The 21276-nt window shown below is 31.1% G+C and overlaps 2 protein-coding genes across 3 annotated transcripts; both read left to right on the forward strand.

Annotated features, from left to right (window-relative positions):
* The first annotated feature begins 3097 nt into the window (after positions 1 to 3097).
* LOC109810671 (auxin response factor 6) lies at positions 3098 to 10369 on the forward strand. Of its 2 annotated transcripts, none has more exons than XM_020374185.3 (14): positions 3098 to 4176; positions 4596 to 4708; positions 5144 to 5242; positions 5378 to 5434; positions 5522 to 5677; positions 5766 to 5850; positions 6023 to 6113; positions 6495 to 6659; positions 6743 to 6865; positions 7679 to 7754; positions 7905 to 8052; positions 8201 to 9375; positions 9477 to 9667; positions 9881 to 10369. In XM_020374185.3, the coding sequence occupies exons 1-14, from the start codon at positions 4134 to 4136 to the stop codon at positions 10077 to 10079; spliced, it is 2721 nt and encodes a 906-aa protein (XP_020229774.1). In that variant the 5' UTR covers positions 3098 to 4133; the 3' UTR covers positions 10080 to 10369. The 2 variants fall into 2 exon arrangements, with proteins under 2 accessions (XP_020229774.1, XP_020229775.1); XM_020374186.3 differs by having other exon boundaries at positions 8204 to 9375.
* Positions 10370 to 18694: 8325 nt separating this feature from the next.
* LOC109810723 (large ribosomal subunit protein eL38z/eL38y) lies at positions 18695 to 19405 on the forward strand. The gene is made up of 3 exons (XM_020374266.3): positions 18695 to 18834; positions 18929 to 19112; positions 19217 to 19405. The coding sequence occupies exons 1-3, from the start codon at positions 18832 to 18834 to the stop codon at positions 19237 to 19239; spliced, it is 210 nt and encodes a 69-aa protein (XP_020229855.1). The 5' UTR covers positions 18695 to 18831; the 3' UTR covers positions 19240 to 19405.
* Positions 19406 to 21276: the final 1871 nt, after the last annotated feature.

Consider the following 21276-nt stretch of genomic DNA (forward strand, 5'->3'; position numbering starts at 1 on the left):
AGTCAGGAGAAATATAAATTTGAATAAAATTTATTTAAAACTATTTCTTAAAAGATTAGCTATTTTAAGAAGATTTTTATAATTTTAAGTAAATATAAATTAATATATATATATAGAGAGAAAGAGAGAGAAAAAGATATTAAAATATCTAAGAAAAATGATTATGAAACTATTTTACATCAGAATTTATTTATTTTTAATCTGTAATAAACTGACATAATACATGTTTGTCCCATCTCTACAAATTGCTCTTCTGGTTAGATCCACATAACAGATATAAATAGTAACATAATAAATTCTGTATGTCATAGTTTTCCCCCATTTGAAGTGCTATGTTTTTCACTTTTTTACCATCATTTGTATGATAGGTGAGAAATGATCATAATCAATTCTTAATGTAGCACAAACGGCTTGACTCTTTTTGTTGGCTGTTGCCTATTGGGCATGGAGAGTTCAGTTTGAGTCCCAAGTTGGAGCACATAGTTGAATTGACAAAAATAAAATTACATTGCAAGCTGACCAATTATACCTTTGCATGAGTGCTTCTCCAACAAGTTGCTTTGCAATGATGCTACAAGATCTTCAACATGCTATACTACTATCTTATCCTTCCATGCATGTTAAATCAACCCCCCTAGTGCCCATTTCCCACTTTTTCTCCTCCCTTCATAATTAATATTAATGCCCTCATAAAAATTATAATATTATTGCTTATTCTTTTTGTTTCAAAGTGTGCTTGATACTTATTTGATTCAACTCGTGCTAAATATTTGATAAACTCAAAATATAATTGCTTGATTGAATTCAACAACTAGATATATATGAATCATGTAACATATTTTCAAATTTAATTATGAACAAAATTAACTAACTTACATATTAATTAAGAAAATTATTTAACATCATTAAAAAAATTTAATTTCAACTAAAAATATTTTTTTTCTCTATATTACACTTCATCGGAACTGATATTAAAAATAAAATTCCAACTGTAAATGAAAATATTTTAGTAAATATCGATATTAACGCTTATAGAACTTTGAGGTCTGCTTTAATCTTAATGAATCTAAGATCTAACTCACATAAACTTATTCATGTATCAAAAAAGATATAACAATATTGTACAAGTAGGGGGGTTTGGCCACCACCCCATCGACCGCCGAATGGCAGAACCAGGAAGCCGAATGCCAATCGGCCACCAGGATCGGCCTACCATCATTTGGTACTCTTAATCAAAGATTAGGAGTTAATTAGTCGATTAAGGTGTATTACCTAATACGGTAAATATGTTGCAAGGCCCATGGGGTCCAGGACCCATAAATGTCAGTATAAATAGCTCAGGACAAAAGGTAACCTCACTGTTCATTAATTATCCTAGATATTCGTGCTTGTCCTGACTTGAGCGTTGGAGTGCCTTTTGCAGGTACCAACCCCTTCACCAGCGTATTGGATCGGAGCCTTTGTTCGGTCTTTGAACTACTAGAAGACTTAGTGTGCCCTTCATACAGGTACAAATATTAATTAAAATTTATGTATATCTCTAAGTTCACCGTAATATTTTTTTTTGTTATTATTTGAGTCCAGATGAAATATTTTGCTGCCAAAATATAATAGGACATTATTACTCTCGAGAAGTTTTAGGTTTTGTGCTAGAAAATTAAGTCTAATTTAAATTTTATACATATAACTAGTGTTATTGTAGTGTATAAATAATTATTTTATTAATAAAAAATATTATAATGACTTTAATTAAATCGAATTTAAGTTTGTAGTATGTTTCTCGGTTTTTCACTAGAGTAATCCTAATTCTTATAATACATAATATTTACTATATATTATTATTAGGGAGAAATCTCTATTTCTCTTTGTGATTTAAAACTTGGATCAAATCGGTCGGTCGGACCGGTTGGACCGGAATCAGTGATTTAGCCGGTTCGAATCTTAAGTTTGATCGGTTATGCAGTCGACCTGTTTTAAATTGGATTGAACCAGTCAATTTTCCGGTTCAACTGGTGAACTAGTGGGTCAAACTGGTTCAACCACTTTTTTTTCTTATTTTTTTTATAAATTTTTTAAGGAACCATAAGCTAAAAAAATAATAATGAAAATTGAATCTCTTAATGGAAAAGTAAATAGTCTTATTAAATATAACGATAACTACTTATTCTAATGTATTTTTTTATAATATATACAATTTAAATAACTTTTATAGTATATTACTAATTTTAAATTATATATTTAATAATATAATATCTATGTAGATATTACATATATTATTTTATAATATCAATTACAAGCATATTATTTATGTGCATATTATTTATATTTTTAATTTATATTAATATACAGTTTAACATGTAATTTTTTACGTATTTTTTTATAAAATAAAAATAAAAATAATTTTAAATAAGAAAAATTAAAATTTAAACTTGAAATGTCCCCTTTTCACAGCTTTCAGATCTTGTTAGAGAATTTTCAAGAAACAAATATCCTTAAAATGTCGATCTCCGCATGAGTTCATTCTTACCAAAATTTATTAGAGTTCAATTTCATTTAACAATCCAACTCACATTTCGTGATTATCCATCTCAAATGGATAAATTTTGATAATATAAAAAAATTAAGAATGACGTCTCATCATAAACTAATTTCATTGAGACAACTTTGTTTTATCAACCGTGACATGTAACAGTAATCCATCCCTTCATTAGTTCATTCTTGAGATTAAGATTGTAAACGAAGGTCATTTTTAATCTTTACCTTTTAATTTTTTCTTTAAAATTTTTAACCCATTTATTTCAATTTTACATATCAATAAAAATATTATGATAAAGAGCGTTTAGAAAAATCAGCAAGAACAGAATAGAAGTTTTATTTATTAGTCTGAAACAGTTGTAATTTACTGATAGAGTGATAATATAATTTTTTGTTACATTAATCAAGAAATCCGTAACCGTCATTTTCATATTAAAAAAAGGAAAAATAATTGCACGAGGGCAGCTCCAGTGAGCGCAGAAGCCGACGTATTTTCACATTAATTAATTTTCTTTCTTCATTGTGTGAATAGTGAATATAAAAAAGAAAAAAAGAGAGGCAGAAATAGTAACAGTTTCTCATTCTCTCTCTAAAAAAGAAAAATAATCTGACACAGATACACGCGCTCTTCTCTTTCTCCTCCTTAAAAAACACCGAAAAACAATGGCGGTTCTGTCTTCATTCGCTCCAGCATAGAAAGAGAAACAAAAAATGGTAAAAGCAATAGTAGTAGTAGCATAGTGCCACGACCAAGTCGCCGCCGAAACTTTGATGCCCATTTTCCGTTCTTAGAAAAAGTGAACCCGACCCGTTTATTTTTTTTTTTTTAAAAATCTCTAAAGGAGGTGTGTAGCACACACTGTTTTCCTGTCCCCTCCGAGTAAAAGGAACAAGTACCTACGTTTGTATGTAACCGTGGTCGTTTTCAGTTGTAACGTTTGCTGCTTCAGTTTTTTTTTTCTGGCTGTGGAGTGAGTGCTTGCGCTGATTCCCGAGTCCATTTTGCTCTTTTTTCCCGGCTTTGCTTGAGATCCGTTACCCTTTGGGATTCGTAGCTGCTCTGGCTGAGATCTGTTTACTTTTGGAGTTTCTTCGCGTGTTTGGTTTCTGAGTCGTGCTTGGTTTTTCGCGTAGCTGCTGATTTTATTAGAGTGGGGTTAACTTGCTCTTGGTGCGTGGAGCGTTGAATGATGAGGTGTTGGGTTGAAGATTGGAACTTGGGGTGGTGGGGGTTGGAAGCGAATGAAGGGCAGGAGTGAAACAATTGTGTTTTGTAGTGAGACTGGTGTTGGTTGAGGAGTGGAAAGGTGGGAATTTTCTGAGCTTTAGAATTGATGGTTGAGGGAATTCGGTGTCTGGGGTGTTTGAGTTTTGTTTAGATTTCAAATGGGTTTTACTTTTGGTTGGTGAAGGGGGGTGAAGGTGAAAGAAGAATGGTATTGTGGAGTAGGGAGGAAGAGAAGAAAGGGATTGTTGTTTGGTTTGGGGTGAAGCTTGTGGGAATTTTGTTGCTGCTAAATTGGTCTACTTAAGAGTGTGCTTGAATCATTGATTTTGGGGCTGGGTTCAAGGTTTGAAATTGCTGAAGCTTTACTGAAATGAAACTTTCTTCAGCTGGTTTTAGTCCTCCACCCCAGGAAGGTATGTGTTATGGATACTCTTGTTTGCATATTCTTCCACCATTTCCTCTCTCTTTCTGTTTTTCATTTCTATTTTTGGAACTAGTTATTTCAATTTTCATCCTCAGTCCTAGGGGATTATGATGCTCCTGATCGCTTATGGCATAAATTTTTATGTCTAACATGGTGGTGGTGCTCCCATGTTTTTGATGGGGAAGTGGGAATTTCACCTCTTGTGGCTACAGTTTCTCTTCTTTATGCTGTATCTCAGAGATCGGAAAAGGATTTGGTTTAATTTGCTGGGCACCCTCCTTTTGGGAGTTTTTTTTTTTTGTTTTGAGATCTTGGCTCTGTCAAAATCATTTTGTCCTTTGAGGCATTTAGGGGGGCAGTTATGAACTTTCTTTTCCATATTCATGACATTGGGATGGGATTTTGCAGGAGAAAAGCGAGTTTTAGATTCAGAACTTTGGCATGCTTGTGCTGGTCCTCTTGTTTCTTTACCAGCTGTTGGAAGCCGCGTGGTCTACTTTCCACAAGGTCACAGTGAACAGGTGAGGTAGATTATTGCACTCAGAGACAAATATTCTGGTTGCTATTTCTGGATTTTTCTTTTACTATGTAATTATGTATGTGTAAATTAATAAAATGAATCTTCAGCTCCTGGACATGAAGATGCTGTTTTTGTTACTTGCTTTCTGTATTGTGTTTGTGACACGAATTGGTTCTTTTGTCTTGTTTCTTTGTTCCATGATGCTGTGGGCTGCTAATCTAAGGGTGGGGTTACTTCTACACTCTTTGTAACAAAACTGGCCTTATTCTTTCAGTATGGTGATTGGTGATCCTTGTTACTAATTCATAACTCACTTTTAAGCACGATTCTTTACTCTTAAACTTGCAGTTTAATGAATTAGCTCTTAGAAATGTAATATCTCCTTCTACCACCCTTAAACCAGTTCATGAACTTTTTATGTTATTTTTCTGCTTAGGTTGCTGTGTCTACCAACAGGGAAGTGGATGGCCATATACCCAACTATCCAAGCTTACCGCCTCAGCTTATTTGTCAACTTCATAATGTGACTATGCATGTAAGGCGTGTTTTTTTTTTTTTTATTAATTCTTTTTACAGTAATAAGCTTGTTTATTTTTGTTTCAAATTCTCCCATATGCTGACTTCTGCACTCTCTTTTTCTTTAACTACTTGCTCATTCTTTTGGATTCAGGCAGATACCGAGACTGATGAAGTATATGCTCAGATGACCTTGCAACCTCTGAGTCCTGTATGATTTCCTTTCTTAACTGATAACTAGTTGTGGGTTTTATGTTTATACTCTAATATTAACTTTTGAATATGACCATGCTTTCAGGAAGAGCAAAAGGAGGCATACCTTCCAGCAGATTTAGGCACTCCAAGTAAACAGCCAACGAACTACTTTTGCAAAATCTTGACAGCCAGTGACACTAGCACTCATGGGGGATTCTCTGTTCCTCGCAGGGCAGCTGAAAAAGTTTTTCCTCCATTGGTAAAATATTGTTATAGAGTCATGCTCTAAATCTTTTAAATTGCTCATTAAATCTCGGAATTTCTTAATTTGCAATTGTGATCTACAGGACTTTTCACAACAGCCTCCTGCTCAAGAGTTAGTTGCAAGGGATTTGCATGGTAATGAGTGGAAATTCAGACATATCTTCCGTGGTGAGTTATAAAGCTGAGATCTTTTACCTATTTTTAATTGCAATTGTAGGATATATATATATATATATATATATATATTTTTTTTTTTTCACATCTGTATGTTTCTTGCTGGGTGCTGAAAGTCAGTTCACTTTCCATTTATAATGTTTGAAGTTGGTACTTTCTTCTGCAGGCCAGCCCAAAAGGCATCTACTTACAACGGGATGGAGTGTCTTTGTGAGTGCTAAAAGACTTGTTGCTGGGGATTCAGTGCTGTTTATCTGGTAAGTAAATTTCTGCTCCTCTTTCCAATTTTTTCCTCATGTTTATTGAAATTGGCTTTTGGCGGTTATGTGGTTTGTATGTCATTTGACCGTTCAGAAAAATATGGGTAAATATTTTTATTGACAAGTTCCATGTATTGTAATATTTTTTTCAGTTTATATTTTCAACCAGGAATCCTTATTTGGGTTGCTGTTGAAGTATGGTCTTCCTTTTAATTGTGTTGTCCAGTAGGTTCAGGCTTTGAGAGTTGTTGCTTCTTACTTATCCTAGCTAGTTTCTTTTTCATCTAGACTTCAATAATCTTATGCTGAGCATATTTAGTTTCCTTATTTATCAATTATCTAATATTTGGTCTAATTAAAGTGAATTTTCTTCAACAGGAATGATAAGAATCAATTGCTTCTTGGCATTCGGCGTGCTAATCGACCTCAACCTGTGATGCCTTCATCAGTTTTGTCAAGTGATAGCATGCATTTGGGGCTTCTTGCCGCTGCAGCTCATGCCGCTGCAACTAATAGTCGTTTCACCATCTTTTATAACCCACGGTAGTACGGTACAATTGTCATACATTTTTTGTTTCAAGTTAAGATAATATATTATGTAAATTAACATTTTTTCCCCAATTCAGTGCTAGCCCATCGGAATTTGTCATACCTTTAGCGAAGTATGTTAAGGCCGTGTATCATACTCGAGTTTCAGTCGGTATGCGCTTCAGAATGCTGTTTGAAACAGAGGAATCTAGTGTGCGTCGGTAGGTTTTTGAAACTCGTTAACAATGATGGTGGAAATGCTTTCCTTCTTTTATGTTTGACATTTTGGTAAATTAAAGTCAGTGTGCAGTATATTTTAGAAATCACACATGCTTTAAATTTCAAAATTGCTTTCTGCCACAGCCTATATTTGTAGAGTAATTCTTAGCTTGTTTTAAATGATGGCTTTGATTTTCTCGTGAGGTGCTTTTAATCTCTCATGCCATTGTGCATGGTATAATTTGGGACCCAAGTATTCTAGGAGGGTAGGAGCTATGGAAAACATTAATCTGGTCATTATGAAGTTGTGTCATAAATATTAGATTAATGAATTTCATTTTGTGCATGGTTTGGTATTTTGTTAAACAAATGTGCAACTTTATACTAAATGATGTAACACAAAATATTTTATTCTAAAAATTAATTGATATTCATATCTTGTTTCCCGTGCCATATCAAATATAGGTGCAGTGCATGGAGTCATAAAATATGACTATTTATCAGTACTTACATTCAATACAACACACATACATTTTTAATTTATTTATCTATACATGTCAAAATCAATTGCCTGAGCACAACTTTGCTTTTTTTTTTTCTTTTTTTTTTCTCTAGTTTGTTTTAATGATAGTCTACCCTTTGTTGCAATGAGATGAACTAGAATCATGGATTCAAATGATTATTCTGATCCTCAATATTGCTGTAGCATATCATCTATAAAGTTTAAATTTTTTCGTTGACAGGTTAAATATGTCTGACCAGTTTGTAGAGTTGGTGATACATGTTTGTACTAATTTTTATATATACTCCTGCAGATACATGGGCACCATAACTGGCATTAGTGACTTGGATTCTGTCCGGTGGCCAAATTCACATTGGCGCTCAGTCAAGGTCTGTTTGGAAACATTTATAAATCTCATTGATGTTATACAATTATATTGAATGCTACTTGTATCTTCAGAAGTTAGATTAACAACATATTTCCTGGGAAACATTTTGTCTCATCAAGGATTTTAAAAATGGACTTGATTTGAGTTGCAGGTTGGCTGGGATGAATCCACGGCAGGAGAGAGGCAACCTCGAGTGTCTTTATGGGAAATTGAGCCATTGACAACATTTCCAATGTATCCATCTCCATTCCCCCTTAGGCTTAAGAGACCATGGCCTCCAGGATTGCCTTCATTCCATGGTATGCTTATTACCATATTTGAGCTGAAAATAGTTACTTTCTTACAGCCTGATCTATTTTCAACATAGAAAGCAGTTGCATTTTAAAGTTAATTTCATTTATACATCAATGAAAACTCATTGTCAATGACTCTCCCCATGGACTCTAGCAGGTTTGAAGGATGATGATTTCGGTATGAATTCTTCACTAATGTGGCTTCGAGACGCAGATAGAGGGCTTCAGTCTCTTAACTTTCAGGGAATTGGTGTTAATCCTTGGATGCAGCCAAGGCTTGACCCTTCGATGGTTAATTATCAAACAGATATGTACCAAGCTATGGCTGCCGCTGCACTTCAGGATATGTGGACATCAGATCCTTCCAAACAGCATCCTCCATCCTTGATTCAATTTCAGCAACCGCAGAACTTCCCCAACAGGACTTCTCCCTTAATTCAGACTCAAATGTTGCAGCAGTCTCAACCTCAGCAGGCTTTTCCAAATAGTCAAGAAAATCCCCATCCATCTCAATCACCTGCTCAAACTCAAACGCATTTTCAGCAGCATCTACAGCAACAACACTCGTTCAATAATCAGAATCAGCATCATCTTCTGCAGCAGCAACAGCCGCAAGTGCAACAGCAACAGCAACAAGTGATGGATCATCAGCAGATTTCAAGCGCTGTCTCTACAATAGCTCAGTTCATTTCAGCGCCTCAATCTCAATCACCACCCATGCAAGCTATCTCTTCACTGGGTCATCAGCAAAACTTTTCTGATTCAAATGGGAACCCTGTGACAACAGCTATTGTTTCTCCCCTGCATAGTATATTGGGTTCATTTCCCCAGGATGAAACATCTCACCTTCTCAACCTTCCTAGAACTACGTCTTGGGTTCCTGTTCAACCTTCAACTGCGTGGCCTCCCGCCAAGCGTGTTGCAGTGGATCCTCTCCTTTCTTCAGGAGCATCTCAATGTGTTATGCCTCAAGTGGAGCAGTTAGGGCAGCCACAGAGTACCTTGTCACAAAATGCCATTAGTTTGCCACCCTTTCCTGGTAGGGAGTGTGCAATAGAAGGAAGCACTGATCCTCAAAATCATCTTTTGTTTGGTGTCAATATAGAGCCCTCGTCACTTCTACTGCATAATGGGATGTCAAGTCTTAAGGGGGTCAGCAGCAACAGTGACTCACCAACTATACCTTTTCAATCAACTAACTACCTCAACACCACAGGCACTGATTCTTCATTGAATCCTGGAATGACACAAAATATCGGTGAATCGGGCTTCCTGCAAACTCCAGAAAATGGGGGGCAAGGAAACCCACCGAACAAAACCTTTGTGAAGGTGAGCATATACCGTTGGAATATTCTTTTCAAATTAAACGTCTTAATTTGATTCACAATTAAATTTCACTTGTTCATGTGATTTTTTATTCTTTTTTACAGGTTTATAAGTCAGGGTCCTTCGGAAGATCATTGGACATCACAAAATTCACCAACTACCACGAGCTACGCGGTGAGCTTGCTCGTATGTTTGGCCTTGAAGGTGAGTTGGAGGACCCTGTGAGATCAGGCTGGCAGCTTGTATTCGTTGACCAAGAGAATGACGTTCTTCTCCTCGGTGATGGCCCCTGGCCGTAAGTATTCTTGGTTCCTTTTCTTTCTGAATGAAATCCCATCTCATTTGGGAATGACTGGGTTACATAATCTTCATTGTTTTGCCATGTGTCCTTATCCTTATAGTGATGATATAGCTTGTATATTCTAGATTTCATTTCTCATCAAGTTTTTGTGAAAACAAGCTTCTTTTCTTACATGTTTCAATCAATGCATGATCTTTGATATGGCAGGGAATTTGTAAATAGTGTATGGTGCATCAAGATACTTTCCCCTCAGGAAGTGCAGCAAATGGGCAACAATGGCCTTGAGCTTCTGAACTCAGTTCCTATCCAGAGGCTCTCTAACGGCGTCTGCGATGACTATGCAGGCCGTGACGACCCAAGAAATTTAAGCACTGGGATAACAGCTGTGGGGTCTTTAAACTACTGAATGATATGACAATCAATACTATGAATTTCTTCTCTCTCCTGTATTATTACTCCTACTTCTCCAACCTTTGTCAATCGTGGGAAGTACTGCCTAGTTGTAGTTTATAGCTTTACTTATAAGCCTTTTGTTTTTGTTTTCCTGTTTTTGCTGCTTAGGACCATTCATAAGCTAAACAATGTACCTATATGGCATCTTGTCAATTTGCTGCAAGTATATTGATTACTTAATCTGTTAGGAAAACTCTCTCCATATCTATTTATATAATTTATATTACTCTTGTCTTGGCTAAATCATTGGTGGCATGTATTTGACCAAGAACATACTTGACAATTGAAGGTAGTAATATTGAACTTGTTGATAAACGTGGGTAACTGTTTGGTAAAGCCTTTGATGCATGAAGAGTAAAATGCAGATGATGTTGGGACTTCTTGAGCTTTTTGGTAACTGAACATTTTGGGAAAGTTTGACGTGACACTTAGAACATGAAGAGGACACCAAAGCCATGTGATGTGTCTCTCTTAACATAAAAGGACGGTGAACAGATCACTTTGTGCTTCCATTAATGTGAAAGTGGCCTGTTTTGTATTCTTCTTGGTTTTGGCTATGCACCCTTTTAACTTTAGTTGTGATGGATTTGCTTCAGGAATGGCAAAGTTGAAAGCTGTGCATTTGTCCATGTCGATCTTGTTTATTCCTTCACGTACCAAGTGTTTGAAATCTCAAACCTAAAAGCATCCGAATTCCGTGTCACAACTAAGGTGTCCTTTGTTTGGAAGGTAGAGAGTTTGTTCCTTAATGACGGTGGTTGGCTCGTGGCTCTTACCTAACGTTGAGGGACAGGAACAGTGCTAATTGTAAGAGCTAGGGCGAACTCAATAAATCTTCATCTAGAAAGTTTATTTTGGTTTAGATATTACATGTACAAATTCTACAAAATAATAGCTTAACTGTGTGGAGGAGGCAAATGAGGAAGAAGATTAGCATGTGTTAACACCATTTTCAGATAGTTTTATGCTATTAATATTATTCATAATAATTACCATTGAATCTAGTGTTAGATAGTAGTTGCATTGCCATTTTTTACTCATGATGTGTTCTAAAAGAAATATATATAATTCACCTTAAAAATAAAATAAGATTTTGTCATTCTTATAATTTATTACCGTTTGACAAACTTAAGATAAACTTTCTACTGTTTGTAAAACATAGTATAAAGCCTTTTTGGAACAGGTTTTTCAATGAAATAATTACTTATTTTTTATGAACTCTCTCAAGAAGTTAACAAACAGAAGATTATTTTATTAAAATAAATTGAACCAATTACACATTGGGTTTATCACTGTGTACAAGACTATGTAAAAATTAATAATAACAAGGTGATTTCAAAAAGTTTCTTCTAGTAATGCAAGGTTAATTTGTTTAAAGTGAACTCTTGAGTTAAAAAGAATGAGCTCATTGTGGCACACACGGTTTCAAACAAAGTAAATGGTTGAGATTACGTTATACATGCAGAATATATAATAAACAAAAGACACATTTTTTATCCTTTCTCCCAATTGTGTTTGTGGTAGGAGGCATATAAAGCAAGCATGCTTCTATTTATTTGAATAATAAGAAAATATCAATTGCGGCACATAGAATCACTCCTGTTTGGAAAACTTCTTTGATTTTCAAAATCAGTTCTGTGGCAAGTATAATTAATTTAGAGAGAAGTGAAAATGTTTCATTTTTTTCATTAATAAAAAATGATTTTGGATGCGAGACCCATAATAAAATATAACCATATTCACACTTCAAAATCAAATGTGATTCTACATTATTATTTAAACAAAGTTAACTTTTTAACTCATTTTCAAAATGTCCTTTCTGAAGAATACAAATCATTTTTATGATTACATTTTTTTCCCCGAAATTTTCTATTAAATTATAAAACAAACACACTCTTAGAATTGAAGGAACTAATTATTATAATTTGCTAACTTGGATCACATTGCAATAATAATCACCAGAGCTAGCAATTTTTCTAGGGGGTTACATCTAAGGATAAAAATTCGTGGGAGTAAAATATAAATATTCACATATAATTACGTAAATACAATGCTAATTTATTAAATTATATAAGAAAATTATAACAATGATCTTTTTTTTTTCTTTCTTGAATCCAATATTTTTAATAATATGATCTGATCTATCTTAATGTAGGAAAAAAAATTAGTTCAATAAAATAAAAAAAATTAAGTAATAAAATGCTAAACAGGAGATGACATATTGGAATTCTTTGACCAAATACCATCACTTAGTAGTTAATTAAAATTTAATAGTGTTTATTTTAATTCAATAATATACTTGTTAAACTAAAAGTCAGTAGAGGCTTACTAGAAATTTCACCTTTAACATCAAGAAATCTTTTTATATATGTCTATCAAAGTAAGATTTTAATGATAGCTTCATCAAAAGTTCAATAAAATTCAAACTTTTTTATTTATGTTTTTTTATTTTAAGGAAGTATTTTTAAAACTTGTAGTATATGAAGAAAAAAAAAATGAAAATAACACCAACTACACACAATATTAAATACGTTATCAGTTATTTGACGTTTAAAAAATTGTAAAGCATATGTAAATCTTACAAATCATTTATGTAAAAAAAAATCTTACAATTCATTTAATCAATTTAAAGTGTAGAGTATTTAACTGTAATCATTCATATAAAGCAAATCATAATATTTTAGACAAACTTTAGTTTAATAAGTTTTCACAAGTTCCTATTTTGACTATGCAGTTTCATTTTATATCTGGATAAGAAAATTTATCCTTCATAATTATCTCATTTAATTATATTAAAATTGTGATTAAAATATTTTCAAAAATTTTATAGTTTCACTTATTTTATTTTTTTAATCTTTATAGTTTAAAATAAACATTTTTAATTCATATATTTATCTTTCAATTTTTTTTAATTCTTTTAATTTAAGATAATTTTTTAATTTATATTTAAATTTTTTTAATCCTTTTAATATTTAATCTTTTTGTAACGTTATATCCTTTTCTTGTTGACAGAACAAAGATATTAATTCAATTTTATACATGCGATATTGAATTTATTTTGTTGAAATTACTTTAAAATAAATTTTTTAATTATTCGTGTCTCTTTTTACCATTATCTATAATATTCAATGTTGAGACATCATTTTTTACCTTAACAAAATTAAAGACTCTTATGATGTCAACACAAAATAGACTACGTTACAAAAAAAAAAAATAACAATAAAAACTAAAATGATTTAACAAACATAAGTATAGATTAAAAAAATTGCCTTAAATTATAAGGACTATAAATAATATGTATAAAAAGCCTAGCAAAAAAATGTGTAAAAAATAAAAATATCTATTTTAAATTATAAAAACTAAAAAATAAAATTATAAATATTTAAAAGAGTATTTAAACCTAAAATTGTGAAAGACAATAGAAAGGAAAAACGAAAGTTAAGTTATAAGATTATATTATGTTGAAGTTAACAAAAAAGTGTAAGTCTAAAAGAGTGATAGAGATAGTAAGAAGATAGGCAGTGAAAAAAGCAAAAATCTAGGGTTTTTGTCCTGCATAAGAACAAGGGCAATGGAGGTGTCCTTTATAGCTGTCGATCCAGTGGGATTGGGTGGATAGAGTGTGGGTTCAATTCAGCAATTTATCGATGCATGTTGTGGGGTTGCCTAATTTGTTATGACTTTTTATTATTTTTTTTCTTATGGGTATGGAATGGTGACAAGGTAAGGCACTATCCCCCGTAATAATAGCAATGAGAAAAGGTAGGGTTGGCAATCCAACAACCCTAGCTCGCCTTTATTGTTGAACACAACTTAATCTCACTTTCCCATCTCTCTCTCATCTATTTCTCTTCTCTTTCTGCCATCTCTCTAATCTCTATCACCCACCACATCATCCAAAAGGTTGCATCAAACTGCCATGCATCTCTCGTTACTTGTTTTCACTTTTCACCCTATTCCCTATATATATTTCTCCATTATCCACCATACGACTACCTTCTTTTTTAATCACCACAGTTAATCTCTTTTACATAAGTTTAACGATGATAAATAAGTGAATATTCTTTATTGATTTTAGTTTTGTTCACTTGCTTAAGGATCCAAAATTTCTTGTTATACAGGCCAATCCAAATTAATATTTTCATTATGTATACATGTTAATTTGCATTTATATAATGTAATATTAAATGAGTTTTAGATATTGTAGAAATTTGTAAACCTAAGTTATGTTTTTGTAAACTTTTTCAATAATATTTTTAAGACAAAAAAATATAAGAAGAAAATATCTAAATAAATTTTTTCATGAGTTAAAATTGTCTTATTCATAAATATTTTAAAAGAATTACAAGGAGAGAACTTTCAAATATTAGTTTATGCAAAAACTAATTTTAACTTATTAAAAAAATGTTTTGTTTTATTTTATTTTTATATTTTTTTCTCTTAAAAGTACTTTTGAGTAAGTTTATTAAAGCATATTCTTAATTTATTTAATATTTTTTTAAATTTAACAATTTGATTGTTATATATATATATATATATATATATATATATATATATATTAAATTGTCGAACAAAGTAATTTGATCTCCACACAGAAATATGACTATCTTGAACAAAAGTAATTTTAAAAGATTATTTTTAACAAAAGTGTTTTCAGATAATTTCTTTAATGTAAGTATTTTAAATTTTTTTTTCAACTTTTATTTCTCAATTGTATATATGTGTGTATGTATATAATATTATTGGTTCATTAAAATATTTTATATCACTATATATATTATTAATTATAAATATAAAATATAAATGTTTTTTTAAATTCAAACAATTATTTTTTAATTCAAAAATATGCATAATTATAATTAAATAAAATACAACATGTCATTAGTATGAGAAGAATTGAGCTCAAATGTGTTGAAGAATGTTTCATATTTGAGTCTCATGCATGAAAAAATATAGTTGGAACTTAAGAGTTGACATGAGTACATGGGTCATCCCTATAACACTTCAAGTTTTTCTATTAATGATAATTATTCATTCTACAATTAAACGAGTCTGATTTTGTGTGTATATGTGTGTGTGATTTTATAATTAATTATTTTATTTTATTATTTGAGGAAAGAAAAGTGTAATATGAGTTAATTATCTTAACTTTTGGATCAAGTGAGGGGTTAAGTTTTAAGATGGGGAGTTGAGTCAATTTTCACTTTACATTCTCATAATTTTAATTTTCACTTTACATTCTCATAATTTTCTTACTCTTGTACAATTACACTCTGAAGAATTCAGAGAACTATAACTCATGGGAGATCACTCAAAGATCCACATTCTTTGTCTAGCATCCACTGAGATAAGGAGAGAGTGAGTAGTCTCACTCTAAGTATGAGGTATGTGTTAGGTAGTGAGATTGACCTATAATCTCTTCTTTGTTACATGTGTTGCATGAAGGGGAAAATCACAAATTATGTGTTACCTTGTATTTCAGTATTCCATGTGATTCTTTAGTGCTTTAATTGATATTGTTAACATGTATGTGTGTTTAATTTTGTGTATCAAACTAATCTTGTGAATCTTAGATTCTCCAAATGCATTAGGTGATTGTATGAGAAGTTAGTATTAGCATGTGAATATATATGTAAATTGAGTCTCTAAGAAGAACAACACGACCTTTAGAACATTTTTACCAATTGTAATTGAAAATTGATGAATGATACTTGTGGTATGAAACTCATGTGTTTATGCAAAGTGCATATTTTTTATACGATGTTGGGCAACACCTAGGCTCATTGGGCGTCATCATGACCAAGAGCAAAGTTTGCTCTTTGGATCATTCGCACTGAGTGTGGGTTGGTCCATGCTAAGCATGGAAGCTCTAAGGGTACCCTACAGTAATTTCGCCAAGCATGGTCTAACCATAGTGCAAGGTGTGCTTTTGTTGATTTGTGTCGGAAAAAAATTGGAGGAACTTTTAGAAGGAGAAACGATAATATTTGGAGAGAATAATGAAAAAAATATTATAAAACTGACTTTTAGTGAAAGAATGCAAAATAATAAAAATAAAACTATTTACGTTATTAACAAGATTCAAACTCACATAAGTTTCAACATAAGTTAAGTAATAAGTTATATTAGACAATTTATCAAAATAAGTTTAAAACATCTTATAAATTATTCATAAGATATTTTATAAGTTTATTCAAACACTTTTATAAGCATTCATAAAATAAGATACAAAAATGAGTTGTTTATAAGTCCTTCCAAACGAGCTAAAATTCAATATTTATTACATATACTTATTTACCAACATAGTACTAAAGTCACTTATATTTTAAAAGCCTTCGTAGAAAGCTAGCAAAAACAACAATTCTCTTATAATAAGCGGGTTAGCAAAGTTCGTGAACTTTGTGACTTGGACTCAATTTTTCTTATAATTATGCAATTATTTTATAAAAAAATAGGTCTATTAAATGTAAGATTCATGTATTTGAGTCTATATATCCACCCCATAGTTGAGAAGAAAGACTTCATTTAGATATCTTAACAAAAATCAACCCTTATATATTAAACACGAAAGTGTTTTTAGAGTTTTTTTTAATGAAAAAATTATTAGAGATTTTTTAAACTTCTTATCTAATTTAATTTTTATTTATCATAATTATTTGTAATTTTTAAAAATAAATTATTAATAAAAAAATAATTTTGTCTACAATATAAATTATTTATCAAAATTTTAAAATTTAGATATTTAAAATATCTATTATACAAATCTTAAATATGATATATATAATTTATTTTATTTTTAATTACATATAATAAATATTTAATTAGTACATTGCACATACTAAAATACTAGTTAATTATTGATAAAATAAATGAATATCTTCCACTAATAATATTACAACTCAAAAAAATATGATTAGTACAGTTTTATGATTTGAATATTTAAATTGGTATAAAAAATATATATTTTGATTCAAATTTAAAAAATATATATTTTGATTCAAATTGATAATAGTAATGTATATTTGAATTCAAATTTTAAAAAAATCAAATAATAAAATTTTGCAACATTTATGTTGATTTCATAAAATAAAATATATGGTTGGTAATTATCTATACCTATTAATAAAGGATATTGAAGTATGTAACTATTTTTTGTCTCCACTTTTTAGTGGACCATTATACCTTTAAGATATATTTTTTTTTTTATATATTCTATTTAAATAACTATCTATAATCTTTTAATTTTATGTTTATGCGTAATTATTAGAAACACGAAATGTCTCGACCTCTCTAATATATATAATTATTGTTAATTTTATTAATTATCATTGTATACGATTAATTTTTACTAAACTACTTTTTGTATTTTTATATAACAATTATTTGTTGACTAATATTTGATTTCGCTCAAACCCTAAACCCAAAACATGGAGTTGGGTTTTGACGTGTTCAGATTTCTCATGACTTGTTCCGACCCGTTGAAGCCTGATAACTTTGATTTATGCAACATTTAGTTTTTTAACTCACAAATATGATAATTGGCCCCATAGTTTTAAAAACTGGACCGGTCATCGAACCAGTTAAGGTATTGGGTCAGTGAGTCAAAGGTTGAACCGGTGGGTCACTGGTTGAACCGCATGACTCGATTTTTATTTATTTATATTAAAAAATATTCATATTAAATATATTTATACTTATAAATTTTAATAAATTCATATCTTATTTTAAATTTAAAATTTTCTATCTTATTTAAAATTATTTTTATTTTTATTTTGTAAAAAAATACATAAAAAAATTACATGTTAAACGGTATATTAATACAAATTAAAAATATAAATAATATGTACATATATAATATGCTTGCAATTAATATCACAAAATAATATATGTAATATTTACATAGATATTGAATTATTAAATATATAATTTAAAATTAATAATATACTATAAAAGTTATTTAAGTTGTATATATTGCAAACAAATATATTAGAACAAGTAGTCATTGTTATATTTAATAAGACTCCTTGCTTTTTCATTAAGAGATTCAATTTTCATTATTATTTTTGTGATTTATGGTCCCTTAAAATTAAAAAAAAAAAAAAAAGTGGTTGAATCGGTTTGACCCACCGGTTCACCGGTTGAACCGGAAAATTGACCGGTTCAATCCGGTTTGAAACGAGTCGACTGCATAACCGATCCAACTTCAGATTCGGACCGGCTGGACCACCGGTTCCCGGTCCAACCGGTCTGACCGGCCGGGTCGGTCCGGGTTTTAAAACACTGATTGGCCCATTAACATTATATTTTATTTTTTTACTATTATTTATCTCTTTACTTATTTGTTATTTATAATTATAAAAATAAAAAACAATTAAAAAATTTTGAACCCCACCTGACCTATTATCAACCGAGTTAAATTAATTCAAATTTTGAAACAAACGAGTGAAATATTTTTGGATGACTTGAAATTGAAACCAAACTAAGGTAAAAAAAAAAAATACACGAATGGGTTTGGTTTAGCATATTTGGGCCATTGGAAGAGGGCCACAACAGGTTTTGGGCTTGGGGGTCCAGTCCAAACTCGGTACCCAACTGAAAGAGTAGGGTTTATGTAATCGAAATTGCGACACCATCGTCTACATATCGAAGAGGCGCCCAAGCGATTTCACTCTTTCGCCGTCGCCACTCACAACACGCGAGCCACAATGGTAATTCACATTCCCTTTTCTCGTTCTTGGGTGTTTACACGTGTTGGTATCTGATGAACAATGTTCTACGTTGTTTCTGCGATTGTGTGTGTAGCCTAAGCAGATCCACGAGATCAAGGATTTCCTTCTGACGGCGCGGAGGAAGGACGCGAGGTCCGTGAAAATCAAGAGGAGCAGGGACGTCGTTAAGTTTAAGGTTCGATGCTCCAAGTATTTGTACACGCTTTGTGTCTTTGACCCTGAGAAAGCCGATAAATTGAAGCAATCTCTTCCACCAGGTTACTTCTTAATCTTATTATTTATTATGCCTTGTAATGTTGTGTATAGGTTTTACAATGTGAATGTGAATGTGAATTTGAGTAATGGCGTTTTATGTTTGCAGGTTTGAGTGTTCAAGACCTGTAGAGTGTGGTACCATTTGTTCCCCTTTTTGTTATGTTATGCTCTAGATTTTGTGGCTTGGTTTTATATTTTCATAATTGTTATGAGGACATGTTTTTAATTTGCTTTGAAATGTGAAAGTTTGATTTTGAGCACAAATTAATTGAATTGCCTCTAGATTTGTTGTTTATTGTACTATGGTGTGCTATCTACTGTAGAGTCTTCTGAATCATACAACTTTATGATTCTAACCATGATACCAGCGATTTGATTTCACTTGCTAAAGTAAGTAGTTACTTTTTAGACTAGGTTGGACTCACATATTTTTGTTTTTAGTGCTAACTTGCACATAATTTTGAGTCTACAACACACCTTAAGATTTGCTCTCAATTGTGCACGAAACAACACTGTTACCTTCTTTCTCTCCGTTAAAATTCCTCTCATTTAACCAAACCGAATTTCTAATACTATCCCTCCCTTCATTCGAACCAAACAGTCCCCTATGTCATAAATTCTCATGTAGTAGACTCATATTAATGTCTTACAAAAGTTGCTTACTCTATGGATGGTATTAAACATTGTCATCGTTAATTTTAATCTATCTTATGTTTGTTTCAATTTAATCAAAGTTTAATTACTGATAGGAATATCTCATTTGCCCATTATCACTTTGGTTTTCTGGGTCGATCATGTCCCTCAGTTTTGGGTTGATCAAATTGTAAACATCTCCTTTTACATGTCTTAATTAAGCCCTTAGTGATATTCCATCGATAGAAGTTTAACACAAGGAGAAAGAATCACAATAATACCGCGAAATTGCTTTGCGTAGTGGATGTGAAATTTGTTCTCTCATTTTTTAATTTTAACTTGATTTTGTTATGTGAAACTTGTCTCCACCTCTATTTTCTCCCACCTTGGTTATTTATTTTCTTAGTTTGTAACCAGCCCGCGTTTTCTCTCATCAAGCTAGTCACGCTGAAAAAATAGGTGAATATATGGTAAATAAATTTCTGGCTGTTGTTAGAGAGTAAAGTAAACTTTTAAATTTCCTGCAATGGAGTGTTGGGACAACGTTTGATAGAAAATTAATGATTGATATTATGATAAAACACATGTATATAAACATATATAATTGTCTAAATTTTAACTATTGTTTTTTTAATAACAATTCTTACTCTATACTTTTACTTTTTAAAGTATACCTAGAGGAGTTAATTCTCGTGATTTACGTTATATCGGAGACAAAAGTGCATATTTGGCTTTATTTTTTTTTTAAGGAAATAATAAATTTTATTGGCTTTTGATATATTTTATTCATTTCTGTAAAATAATTTCTGATGGACTAAAATTTTATATGGAGACCATAGTCAATGTTGTGGATCAAACCTTGAACTACACTCATGGTTGGTTCGTTCAAGTATATAAAATTGATTATCTGATGATGAACCACTAAATTGGCCACAAAACAATGATACTAATAGTGTGGTTGGATGAGAAATTTTATTAATTCAAGGATTTAAAGTTTTTAGTATTTAAATTATTTTAATTTTAATTTTTATTATTCAAAATATTTTATTTGGATAAGTTAATTTTAAAATTTTAATTTGATTGTAGTAATTTGATTTTATCATGATAGATTTGATTTTAAAAATATATTTATGTGTGAAGATTTTTAAATTAATTTTATAAAAATAAATATTAACTAGTTTGAAAATATTTATTAATTTTAAAAATTAATATTAGATAAGTTATTATCTTAAAAATATTTTTAAATGTTTATTAATTATAATAATGAAGAGAAAATATAAGATAAAATATATAACTGAAATAACAAATGGATAACGAGGATAAAAAGCCGATGAACCTGCAAAAATCGTAAGAGAATACTTAATTATTCAATAGTTGTTTCAACTTTTACTATGCTGTAGAAGAATTTTGATCCATTAGATAATTCATTGTTGTAAACCCAGGCAAGTGCATTTTGAAGGTTTGGAGTTTTAGGGATCCACGTTTTTGTGTAGATTCACGTCAAACCACGCATTCTGATTTTATGCGTCTGAA

Source organism: Cajanus cajan, chromosome 2 (assembly GCF_000230855.2).
Source record: "Cajanus cajan strain Asha chromosome 2, NIPB_CcT2T_4, whole genome shotgun sequence".
In the NCBI taxonomy this organism is placed as follows: domain Eukaryota; kingdom Viridiplantae; phylum Streptophyta; class Magnoliopsida; order Fabales; family Fabaceae; genus Cajanus; species Cajanus cajan.